General features: G+C 41.0%; 1 protein-coding gene across 8 annotated transcripts in view; it reads left to right on the top strand.

Moving 5' to 3' along the window:
* TMPO (thymopoietin) overlaps positions 1-12,712 on the top strand; it is a 38,969-nt gene that overhangs the window by 24,170 nt on the left and 2,087 nt on the right. For 2 of the 8 annotated variants that reach the window (XM_019545099.1, XM_019545104.1), the window contains exons 5-9: positions 3,430-3,549; positions 3,663-3,758; positions 4,397-4,510; positions 5,359-5,469; positions 5,801-5,895. In XM_019545099.1, the coding sequence (XP_019400644.1) occupies positions 3,430-3,549; positions 3,663-3,758; positions 4,397-4,510; positions 5,359-5,469; positions 5,801-5,895 (536 nt within the window). The other 6 variants (XM_019545105.1, XM_019545101.1, XM_019545100.1 and 3 more) reach the window with 6 other exon arrangements.

Raw genomic sequence — 12,712 nt, forward strand, 5'->3', positions numbered from 1 at the left:
CTCAACGAAGGCTGCCTTGCTGCAGGCCTTTGCGACCTTGTGCTGGATGGTGAATTCCAGCAGGCGATGATCACTGTCGCTCAGGTGGTCAAGCACCCGCAGCCCCCTCACCAGGTTGTCTCCTGTAGCCAGCACCAGGTCCAACAAGGCATCTCCCCTGGTGGGGCTGTGCACCTCCTGGGTTAGATGGAGGTCCTGCACTCTGGCTAAGAACCCACGTGAGCGGTCAGATCTGGCTGAATGTTCTTCCCAGCAGATGTCTAGGAAGTTCAGGTCCCCCATGACTACCACATCCTTTGACTTCACTACCTCCATGAGCTGACTTAAGAATTCCTGGTCGATCTCTTCCCCTTGGTTGGGTGATCTATAGTAGACCCCCACTGTTAAGTTTCTTTCCACTCGACTGCCTTGTATTCTAACCCAGAGCACTTCAGAGTGCCCCTCCTCTGATTCTTTGTTAATTGAGGAGGATGTGTATTCCTCCTTAAAGTAGAGTGCCACGCCCCTACCTTTCCTTCCTATCCTGTCCCTCCTGTACAGCCTATAGCCCTTGATATTCACCACCCAGTCATGCGTTGAGTCCCACCACATTTCAGTGATCCCCACTATGTCCCAGTTGGTGTCAGCTAGCAGGAGGATGAGTTCCTCCTGCTTGTTTCCCATACTATGAGCATTTGTGTAGAGGCATTTGAGGCCTCCTGTGGGTGTGTGCACTGGCCCCCTACTTTCAGCATTACTCTGGCCCCTGCCGCTTACCTGTGTATATGTTTCACTCGTCGGTCTAGGCTGGGCTGTACTTGTGGGTGTTGCTTGGTCTGGCAGTCCGATGATTCCTCCACCCTCATCTTCCCCCTCCCCTTCCCCGGGTGAGCCTAATTTAAAGCCTGCCGGAGGAGGTCCACCAGCCTAGAAGAAAACACACGCCTACCTTTAGGGGAAAGGTAGAGCCCATCCCATCCCATGTTGCACGCATCCATACTAGAAAAGAATGGAGAACACAGTAGTGGATTTCCTTGTGACTTAAATAAATACTTCTAACAGTTTTAGACTCAAAATTAGCCTAGTACATGGAACTTCTAAAATCTGGTGGGACCTAAGGTCTAGTTTTTAAAGGTCTAGTAAAATGGATCACTGTATTGCTGATAAATTTGGAAAATTATACAGGAAAGCAAAAGACTTGTGCTCCCTCTGCTGGATCTGTTGCTGCAGGAAAATAACAGTACATATTGAGCTGTGCAGAGAATCTTAAAGCTATTCAACTAAACTGTTTTTGCTTGAGGACTAGCAAAATAACAACAGTTTTAAACCAGTAATGCTTTATGATCTTATTCCCATTATCAACTGTGGAAGCTCTAACAGCAGAAATTATCCTAGCCACTTCTTCACATTGCCTTTCTTCAGGTCCCAACTGTAGCTTTCTGTGAATTTGATACCGCTTCCCAATGTGATTAGATCTTTTTGACCTGCAAAGAAGAACTGCATTAACAAATAATGGGAAACTTTTGGATTTTCATCGTTTAGTCTGTATTAAGCCATACAAGTGAATTATGGAATGACTTCTCAAACATAGTGGTGGCAAGGAAGTCCAGTTTCATGGTGATGAAGGGAAACTTTTGGAATAGTAGTCGGACCATGTTATACGTAGCTTGAGGCTTCATGTGTTTGGTAGCACTGCAAGGGGATTGAAACAAATTGACCTCAATATATAGGTTACCTCCATGTGGGAGATGTTTGGTAATCCTGTATTTCAGGGTTTCTTTCTTTGATCCCAACAAGCAGGATTTTCTTCCCTTTTTCCTCAGTTTTCTCCTTTTTTTTTCTTTCTTTTGAATTAATTATTTGGCTTGTAGGTTTTCTTGCCTTCCTACAAAGGCAAGAACACCTACAAAATGATTGGACATTGTGTAGAGTCCCCTGGTGCTATTGAGAGAATTTTCTGGTACCTATTTATTGGGTCTCATTTCAGGTCAAACTGATTGAAGCCAGATTTGGGTTCATAGAATTGGCAGGGATTGTTAGGCCAGATTGGCAAGGACTTTTTGGCAGGGAGGGTCCCTTTCTGTGTAGCATGGTCCACATCTAGGATTGTGTTTGTATTTTTTTTTTTCTTGCGTTCCCTGTTACTCTGGTGTGTCTTCCTGTGCCTGATGTTAGTTTTTCTTTATTGGGTTGCTTTGTGGCTGTGGTATGTTGGAAGCTGGAGTGGATATTTTTTGTGAACCTTTTTAGACCAAAGGTTACCTGCAAAGTCAGAAGAGTAGACTTGATGTCCCTTCCAATTCTTTGTTGTTATAAAACAAATAAGGGGAATCTTGCTTACATGGTGTGGACACAGGAGCAAGCAGCTGGAAGCTCAGAGGTTGAAAGTTTGAGGCCATAGCAGAAATGCACATGGCACAGCCATGTCAGATTTCAACAACTCTGTGAATTCTGCTAAATACCTTGTTTCAAGGACACAAGAAAGTGAAGGAAAATAAGGGTAAATTAATTCTATTTTTTTTTTCTTTTCTCCTCCTCCCCTTATACCTTTACAGTTCTTTTGCAGTGGCTTCTAACATTTTGGTGTAGGCTTATTGGTGGCTGTAATGTAGTTATATGCTGCAGCCTTCTATGCTTTTGGGGGTTTTAATCCTTTTACCTTGGTATCTGACTGGAACAGAAAAGTCTGTTCTTAATATTTAAAAAAGAAAATGCTGTTGTGCTGAAAGATTATTTTTATCTTCCCTGTTCATTACAAAACCAATCAATCATTTGTTGAGATTCAAAATCTAGAAAGAAATTCAGTTTTGTTTTTTTTACTGGCAATTCATAGCAGTTGGGGTATGTAGCCAGGGAGACCTGTTAAGGGTGAAGCACAGTTCTTTTGGGTGTAAAACTCAGAAGGTTCTTACTAAGGTACAAATGGAAGTTAAATTGAACAAAAGCCCAAATTGATCTAACTGTGCTTTTTTTAAAACAGACATAGGAAGCCCTTGGAGAAAGTTGACTTTTACTGAAATAAAGGGCTTTCTGTCTGTAGGAAGAGTGGTTTTTCAATAACTTTGTGGTGAGGGTGGGGGATATTTAGGAAGATGATAGGACATTCATCTCATTGCTAGTGGTACTTATCCATTATCCAGCTATATTAGTTTGTGCTGTGCTGTATATTCCTCTCCTAGTGATGATTTTCATTCTGTTCCAGTAGTAGTAGAATATTGTCTAACTGATTCCAAGAAATATAGGAATCCTCTCAAGGGTAGTCTTAGATCAGGCAAATGATATAATTCAACTGTCCAATGTAGAAAAGTGTTTTTGGAAGCCAAGACTTACTGGAAAGCAAGCATGCTATGCAAAAGCTTTTTGGAATATGCATACTGTTTTGGCTTTGGTTATGCATCCCATGTTGGGACATGGCTCTTATGCTTGCTAACATGTTTGATACTTGAATAGACCTATTCTCAAGATGAAGTTACTGAGACTGTCTGGACAAGTGGATCTTCAAAGAGTGGACCTCTGCAGGCAATTTCTAGGGAATCTACAAGAGTATCAAGAAGAACACCAAGGAAAAGGGTGATGAGAGGCTTATTGTCATTTAGACAAGCTTTATTTCCCCCCCTCTCTGTCAGGGCTCCATCAATTATTTTTATATTCATTTGTTTTTGTTCTTGTTTTTAAATGAACAGGTGGAAACTACAGCACAATTGCCTATAGATGATGCAGTAATGTCAGAGAGTACTCCCATAGCTGAAACTATATTGACTTCAAGCAACGAGACCCTAGTAAATATATTTAATAAGTTATGCAAGTAGCATTCTTCTGTAATCTACTCTTACCTGTTATAGTAGAAATAATTGAAAAGTTCTAACTTTTACTTTTTTTTAAAGGCAGTTAAGATTAGGGGGGAGGTCTTTTTCTCTCAAAAGCTCCACCTCACTGTTTCAGTTTCAAACAATATACAAGTATTATTTGTACTAGCATTTGTTTCTGAAAGTAAGGAACACCATCACAATAGATTAAGTAGACCACTGGTCATTTCAGTACAGTAGCTGTATCTTCATTGGGGATGGGGAATTGGGTGATAGGAACAGACTTTGAAGTCTTGGCCCTTTTTTCAGTGGCTCGCTCACTTGAATTACAAGCAGCAATTCTACTTGAAGTGTTTTTTATGAGCATCTGTCTCCTAAGTAGCTTAAAATTGTAGAGAGGAAAGGATCTTTTTGGGTGTTATCTTTTATTGGACCAACTGTATAGTTGCTGAATGTTCTTTAGTGTGTTCATTTCAAAGTTGCTTTTCCTAAATCTGTCCTTGAATTTTTCTTAGTATCAAATGTGTAATGCACAGGTTTTATGTATGACAGTCCATTTTTCTTTCCAGTGCATTTTGGCTAATTCTGAGTCTGAACAATTTGAATTTCAGCAGGTTGTCAATAGGGTGCCTGGAAATTTCAAGCATGCAACTCCCATACAGTCAATCAGTGAATTCTCAGATTTGTCCAGAAGAACATCAAAGAAACCATTGATGACAACTGAAGTAAATGAGTTACAATTTTTAGATTATTATTGTTTAAGTTTTCTGAACAAAGCTCTTGCCTATCTCTTAATCCAGAAATGGGATGGAGGGTGTACTTGGAAAGGTGGCATGAATATGTTTAAATCAAAGTAAAGTTGTGACTTGACTTGACTTAACTGGAGAATGGAGGGTTTTTCCATCTTAAAAATTTGCCAACATCATTTTTTTTTTCCAGGGGGGTGGGGGCGGGGCTGCCACTTTAGAATTTCTGGGTGTCATGTCTGCAGTTTTGTGCTACTACTGTTGACTGTGTAGCACACTTGGGTTTTTTTATAACTTCTTGTCACCGTATTTGATTAGCTCAAATGTGCCAGAACCTTTATACAGGGTTTGTCTGATTTAACTTTAGAAAATCAAATAACGGGGTTATTTTTAAACCAAGAGCTTGGATTTTATTTCATTTGCTCACATTTTTAAGAAGCAATAGAATACTTGGGTAAAATTATAACTCTTAATTTTGAGTGCTGCAATGTAGAAGTAATAATAATAATAGGAGATATTTTCCATTGGGAAAATATGATCCCAGTTATACTGCAGGGTGACAGACTACAGCAAATCAGATGGCATTAATTACTTCCTTGCTTGCAATGGTTGCAACTAAAGCTTAAGTGGGATTTGTAAACCCAGCCATCTAGTATGTATGTCTCTTAAGTATATGTCCAAATCATTGTGTATCTTGTGAAATGGGCTATTCCACTTGCATGGGCAGATATGATACTAAGTATTTGTCGGAACTAATAACCATGAAAAGACTGACAACTCTATTTTCCTCTTCAAATGCCAAGACTTAGCATTTTGCTATATTGCAGCATTTTCACTTACCACAACAAGAAGAAACATGTCGTCCTCATCAATGCTTTTATGGTTATGTAGGTCACACACAGTCCAGTGATCTGCTGAACACTGCCATGATAGAGGAGGTGATTAATTTTTTTCATAATCATTATTGTCTGGTTGGTGTTACTGTATAAGTAATGGTATTCTTCATATTGAAGGAAAATGAGGACAACACTGAATGCATTGGAACACCACAAAAGACCAGACAGTTGCCACTAACAAAGGTTAAACCAACAATGATAAACTAGGAAAGAGATTTCTGAAACTCACTGGGTGAATCAATTTCTCCCCCTCAAATCACATAAGGATAGGGCCTATCTCTCTCTGTTTCTCTATGGCTTAATAGCTATATATACTGTAGCTCTTGCTCCCAAGATGCATGTGTTGGGATTATAATTCTTTTTGTTTTCGTAGGTAGTGGAGAAAACTCATACAGAAGAACGAAGAGTAGAACGGGATATTCTTAAGGAAATGTTCCCATATGAAGCATCAACACCTACAGGAATTAGGTATTGTTTAAAAAGCGTTTTTTCGCATCATTTTGATAAATCAAGGAAATAGTTTACTTTCATCTAGTTGAGCTGTATTTCTGGAAAACCTCAAAATTAATCTGTACTCTGGCCGATCTAGATAGCAGCTGTGCCACCTCTCTCTATAGTTATAGCTATCTCCTGCATACAGCTTCATTTAAATCTGTGGGACTAGCACTGAAAACATCTAATTTGTTTTTAAAGCTCAAAAGTCTTTTTAAACAAGTTACTTTAAATAGAATTTGTTAAACAGGACTTTTCTACTTCATTTAAAAAAAACAAAAACGAAAACATAATTTCTTCTGAAACTAAGGCCACCATCATGTCCTGATTACTTAAGGAAAGAAAAGAACTGTCAACTTCAGATCAGTTGCTGATTTTATATCTCTTACTTTTGTTTAAAAAATAAATAAAAATCCCAGGCTGATCACAGAGTTCCATCTGACTTAATAGTTTTAATAAAGCGAATCTGTTAAATTCAGACTCTCCGTGACAATAGCAGAGGCAATAATAGGCACAACAGTCTCCACTCAAAGGGTTATCTAAATGGATTTTTTAACTGTGTAAGGATATGAGGTAAGATGGATAAAGTAGATCCACCTACAATTACTGGTACCTGTCCTTTGTATCTGTTGTATCTGCTTTGTGAACATGTGTGTACAGTCCTTGAAACGTCTTGTTTGGACAGCATATTTAACGAAGGCATGCTCCAAGTCACAGATATTGAAACTCAAGATTCTGCCTCCAGTGGAACTGGATTTCTGTTTTGGGGAGATGGGTGCATACATGGACACTCCCTCAAAGGAGAATTGAAAGTTATTTGGACAGTAGGCCTGTGCAAAACAGCACCATTCCACTTTGACTTCTGTTTCGATGGAACAGTGTTTTGTTTCTGCTTTCGTTTCATTTCGAAAGCACTGTTCCATTTTGTTTAGTTGAAACTGTTTTGATGTTTCACCTATATGCTATAATGGGGAAGCACGAAACTCCCCATAATTTTGTCATTTCTTGCCTTATTTGGATGAAATGTGCAGGGATGGTAGCCCTTTCTGAAGGCATGAAACCTGCCAAGTTTCAAGGAGACAGGTGCAGAGGTTTCTGGGAAACTGCACCTTGATACTGAGCAAAAGTCCTGTCACTTGCTGGTAGTGGCAGCCTCCTGTCATCCGGCAGACAGACCCGGGGGCCTGCACTCCTGGGAGAGCTATAGGGCTGTTTTGGATTTCTTCACAGGGTGTGGGCCCCTGATCTGCCTGGCAGATAACAGGAGGCTGCTGCTGCCGGCTGGGACGGGCACTGGGTGCAGCCCATGCCAAGTACCGGGAAGATTGGTACTGCTGCGGGTCCCAACTGGCAGCGACGGCATGCTGTCATTCATAGATTTCATAGACATTACAGCTGGAAGGGACCTCGAAAGATCATCGAGTCCAGCCCCCCACCCAAAGGGCAGGAAGTCATCTGGGGTCATAGGATCCCAGCAAGATAAGCATCCAATTTGCTCTTGAAGGTGTTCAATGTGGGTGCTTGAACCACCTCCGATGGCAGGCTGTTCCAGACCTTGGGGGCTCGGACAGTGAAGAAATTCTTTTATGTCCAGCCTGAAATGGTCTTGTAGTAGTTTGACCTCGTAATCCCTTGGGGCGCTCTGGTGGACAAACGTTCCCCCAGATACTGCTGGTCACCCCTGATAAACTTATAGGTGGCCATCAGATCACCCCTGAGCCTGCGCTTTTCCAAGCTAAAGAGCCCCATGGCTCTGTGTGTCAGCACACAGATCCAGGGGCCTGCACCCCCAGGAGAGCTGTGCCAGAATCCTTTCGGGGGTGGGTACAGCCCCCAGATCTGTGCCAAATGACAGGAACTCTGCCAGCCTGCAAGGGGAAACTACCATCTCCCATGGTTTTTCTGTTTTTTTTAAAGGAGAAAATCTGCCTTACTGCATTTAAATGCCAAATGGAAAACCTGGATTCCTGGTTATAAGGCTATTCACTTTAAGATGTCTCACTTTAGTGTCAGTCTCCTGTCCAAGATTTTCAACATACTGAAGGATTTTTCTGTCTCACTGTTTTCATCAGTTGTCTTTTTAAATCTCATTCTGGGTTCCTTTTTAAATTGGGGGTGGGTACTCATTTGGGCTGGAGAGCCAAACTCTCTGCTCTGCTTGCAGCAGCTCACCAAAACCACCAAAAGTGGTAGATTCCATGGAGACCCTGATGGCCCACTCCAGTAGACCTGCCTAGGACCCCTCTCCGGGCGGGGTGTATGGACTCAGCTGGGTGGGTGGGTGGGATGAAGCCGTGGGCAAAGAGTGACATCCAGGAGCAGGACTGGTGGCCAGGACCAAAATTGCAGGGCAGTGACAGCATGGGGCCAGGGCCCTGGGGCAGCACCATAATCTGCTCCCAGCATAGCCCCGCACCGTCACTGCCCCATGATCCCAGCCCCACCTGCCTTTCCTACTTCTAGGCACCAGACCAGAGGGAAGTGGGGCTAGGAGCAAACTGGACTCCTGAGAGCTGGGTTCTTGACAGGTTTTTCAGCTTTTAAAGAACACCGTCTCTGAAGCCGCTCATCAATTCATTTCAATTTCTGGAAATCGAGGTGCATCCCAAACTGATTTGGGGATGAAGGCTTGGTCAGGTTTGGGGGGATTGCTGCCTGGCTTGCTGCTTCTGTGTGCCTGAAGACTCAGGTTTCATGGCAGTTAACCACAGTTCCATGCATCTCCAGCTTATTTGGGGTGGGAAGTGGCTGGGTTGCAGGGGGTGCTACCTGGACCCCTGCCTGAGGGCTGGGGGCTATCCAAGGACTCCACTGCCACCAGTGGAAGGAAGCTGAACAGCTCTTTTTAAAAGCAGTTGCCTTTAAAAAGAGTAGAGGGCTGCCCCCAGCCAGGGCCTCTGCAGCTGAGTGCAGACAATAAAGGTTGTGGCAATAGAGTTCTGGCTGTGTACCAGAAAAGCCAGTTTCTGTGTGGGGGCTTGGGATGGAAGAATAAAGAGTAGTGCAGAATGGGATGCCTGGAGGATCAACCAGACACTAATCACAGAAAGCTTGATGTCCTCACATAACACTGGTTCAAAATATTTGATTACCTGGGTATACCTTTTGAAACATTACAGGAAGTTTCAAATAGTTCTAACTGGCTTGTATGTCAGCATACTTCCAGTTTAAACCACATTTAAACTGGTCTAAGTATTATCTGTTTGCACCTTTTATTGTCCCCAATCATTCTAACCAAAATCATACTTTGATAAAGTGACTACACAAAACTGACACCCTATGGGGTTTAGCTGGGAAGAGCTATAGCAAGACAGGTGTTCCTGCCCCAGTTGCTTCCCAGTCTGGCTGCAGGAAGCATGTGACATGTCTGAAATTGTGTCATAGCATTCTAGGTGCTGTGGCGTCCTGATTTGAGAACCACTGCTCTAGAAAAACATGCATGTGTATCCTTTGGATGAATACTTAAGGTCAGAACATGAAATCTGCTTTTCCGGAACATGCAGTTCATCTTGGGGTTGGCCTTTGATAATTTCTGTTTTAATATGAGTAATCTCTACTCCTGCTCTAAGACATTACAACCAAATGGACGTGTTTGTAATACCAGTTTGCATTTGAAAGCATTGGGTCTGGTCCTGTTACAACATAATTGCAAGTCCAGGAGTAAGCATGTATGGTGGGGTGGGGGAGAGAAGCTTTTGGTATTCTTGCTGGGGAGAGTTAGAAGTAGACATGCTACATCAAACTTGGGTTTTGTAATTTTTACAAACAAAACCCAGCAGTGAACAAGAAGCAGGTATTCTTTCCCTGAAGGAATTTGGATTCCATTATTGGCACTTACTATATCTAATGTTAGATTTATTCCTGCTCTAAAGCATTGGGGGAGCAATAAGGTAGAGATCTTGGTTCCTGCCATTGCATTCTCTGGTTTTATATGGTGACCTGTTGACTGGCATGATTAATGGGCAGTGTTTCAAAGACTTGAGTTAACCCATAGTTACCTCAGTTTAAAACCGAAGACTAGTTATGACAAACTCATATGCAACCAATAGGGAAATATTTTAACTAAAATTTCATATTAAATGCCTATTTGAAGCTAACTAAACTAGTATAAAAATTGATTTTTTTTCTTAATGTGAGTCTCTCCCCCTACCAAAATAAGGCACAGTTCTCTAAACTACTATTGTGCTGCATACAGGGTGCATCTACATGTGCCGTTAAGGTGACAGGATAAACTCTGGCACAGTTTGCACTGGAGTCAGCTGCTCCTAGGCATAGTATCTGCACATGCAGCCAAGGCAAAGGAACCCTGTGCTAGCAAGGAGCCTGTAGGGGGAGTGGAATCAGTCCTAGACTCTGGAGGTGGTGGCATTAAGTGGCAGAGAAGCTGGCTGGGGCACAAGGATGCTGAAGCATAAGATGAGGTGTCAGGCAGCTCCTGCACTTCAGCACTCTTGTCTCCAGCCAGGCCCTGTCACTGTCTACCAGGGTAGATTTGATTTAACTCGAACCGATTTCAGTTGCTGGTCAGGAAGCCTCAATTTCAATTGTTTTCTATAAAAAGTGCATTCTTATTAATATAACCTTAATATATATTCACAAGTCAGAGATGTAGGTTTCATTTTTAGAAGGTACATGATATACATTTTAAACCAGTGATTTATTTTGATATGTTTTCAGATTACTTTTGCAGCTACATCAGAAAACTGAATTAGCTTTAGTAAATAAAATAAACAAATCATAATTAAAGCAGATACTTGTGAAGTCATCGGAAGGTGTACTTTCTCTAGTTCATTAGATTAATCATGGATATTTGGTGGATATTTTTGCCATGTTGTATTAGGAGGAGGACAACAACAACCGTCACCAAAAACAACAGACATTTAAGTTGTTTTATTTAAAACAACAAATTTACCAATTTTGGATATTTTTCTTCAAATACAACCATGTATAACTATTTTAATAAGCATGTGTATTTTTGAATTTTTAATTATTTTAGTTATAAATGTGAAATGGGTTTTTAACAAAAAAATAAGTTATTTCGGCCAGGTCAGCATGAGAAACTTAAAATACTAGGTCGTGCATAAAACTCGATCTTTACTGTCCTCTACCTGTTTATTCGTAGACTGCAAAAACAGACAGGCTTTCCTGCTTTTTCAGTTCTCAACTGATTTCTCAATTTAGAATGAATTAGTCCAAAGGAAGAAAATATTCTTTCCATACCTGCAGAAGAAGCTACTGCTGTTATACTGGATTATCACTTCAATAGTCTCTGATGGATCTAGGTGCTTAAGTGACTTCCACCAGTTCTGGTGTAACTTTCTTTAAAGCATCAAAGGCAAACATGTTTCTTGAATGGTTCACCCTTAGCCCTGAAATTTATTGTAGTTGGTATTGTGGAGGGATAGTTGCTGGATGCCCATGTCATAGCCAGCTCTTCTTCAGCAGTTAAGGATTAACCCTGGTACCAAGTATTTGAGAAAATTGACAAGAAAATGAATTTGGGATAGTGCCTGATCCATTTTTTTTTTTTTTTAATGCCTGTAATTTAATTCTGCGTATTTCTCTCTTCCAGGTCTCACTCAGTTTCTTCCAAATTTCAACAGCATCAGCTATAAAACAAGCAATTTATCTGCACTTTGTTCAGGGCTATGGAAATAGGCCTCAGGATAGTCAGCATACGTTCTACGTTTCTCTTTAGCCCAATGTTGAGAACTTGGGCTATGACAGTTCCATCTATTTTGTCATGATTTTATTCACAATTTGTCCTTCCCTTCTACATACCCTTCCCACACTAGATCTCAAATCGGTGGAGAGGCTATACTCAAACTTATCCTTCAACTTCTGGAATATTCTGCTCAATGTTTTTTTCTGTTTCTACTGGCTTCTCCCTCCTTGCATTTATCTCCAGCCTCTTCCTCCTTGCCCAGGTCTAGTCCACCCCCCAACAATCCTCTCTATTCATTTAACTTCTTGAAACTGTACTTTTAGAGAGAGGTAAGGGCTTGACTCTGTGTACACAAACTTGCAAAGAGACAGTTGGGCTGATGGATAGGTAATCAGGTCTGTTATCTCTCATCTCCATATACTGCTATAAGGAGGGTGTTATCTCTGAAGCATCTTGGTTTAGAAAAAAATATTAAATTAAAAAAATCTGATTTTAAATTTAAAAAAAATAAACTTTTTATTTAAAAAAAAAAAGTATTGATTCTTATCCACCCTGTTGGCTACACATGCATTCCAGTGCACATAATTACTCCACCATAGGATAGTACTGTCCCCAACAGTACTATCCTGTGGTGGAGTAAATTAATTTACTGCACTTTAATTCCAGTGCACATGTAGACAATGACACTTTACTGCAGAGCTAATTAGCCATACTGCAGTAAAGCACATGTAGATGCATCCACATGTAATGCACCTTACTATGATGTATAAGAATGGAGATGGGACAGAGTACCCCAGGGTATATCTCTGTACATAAACCAGTTGGTGGATGGGTTTTTTCTTCCCCAGTGGGTAGTCCCCCAGACTTGAAGGTCTTTCCACTTAATTTTAGTGGCTTGACTTGCCTGAAGTAGTGGGGGGTTGTGTGGGGTTTTTTGTTTTGTTTTTTTTTGGTTTTTTTTTAATTGAGCTCATTAATTGCTACACTTGGATATCAAGAACAACAAAACATTAAAATGTGGCAATTAGACAAGTTAGGATCCACAGATATACTTAGCTGAATATGCATTTAACCTGTACGCAGATCATACCATTTTACTGTCCTATCACTTATGAATCTTAATTATTT

Source organism: Crocodylus porosus, unplaced genomic scaffold, assembly GCF_001723895.1.
Source record: "Crocodylus porosus isolate Cpor-Errol unplaced genomic scaffold, CroPor_comp1, whole genome shotgun sequence".
Lineage (NCBI taxonomy): Eukaryota > Metazoa > Chordata > Crocodylia > Crocodylidae > Crocodylus > Crocodylus porosus.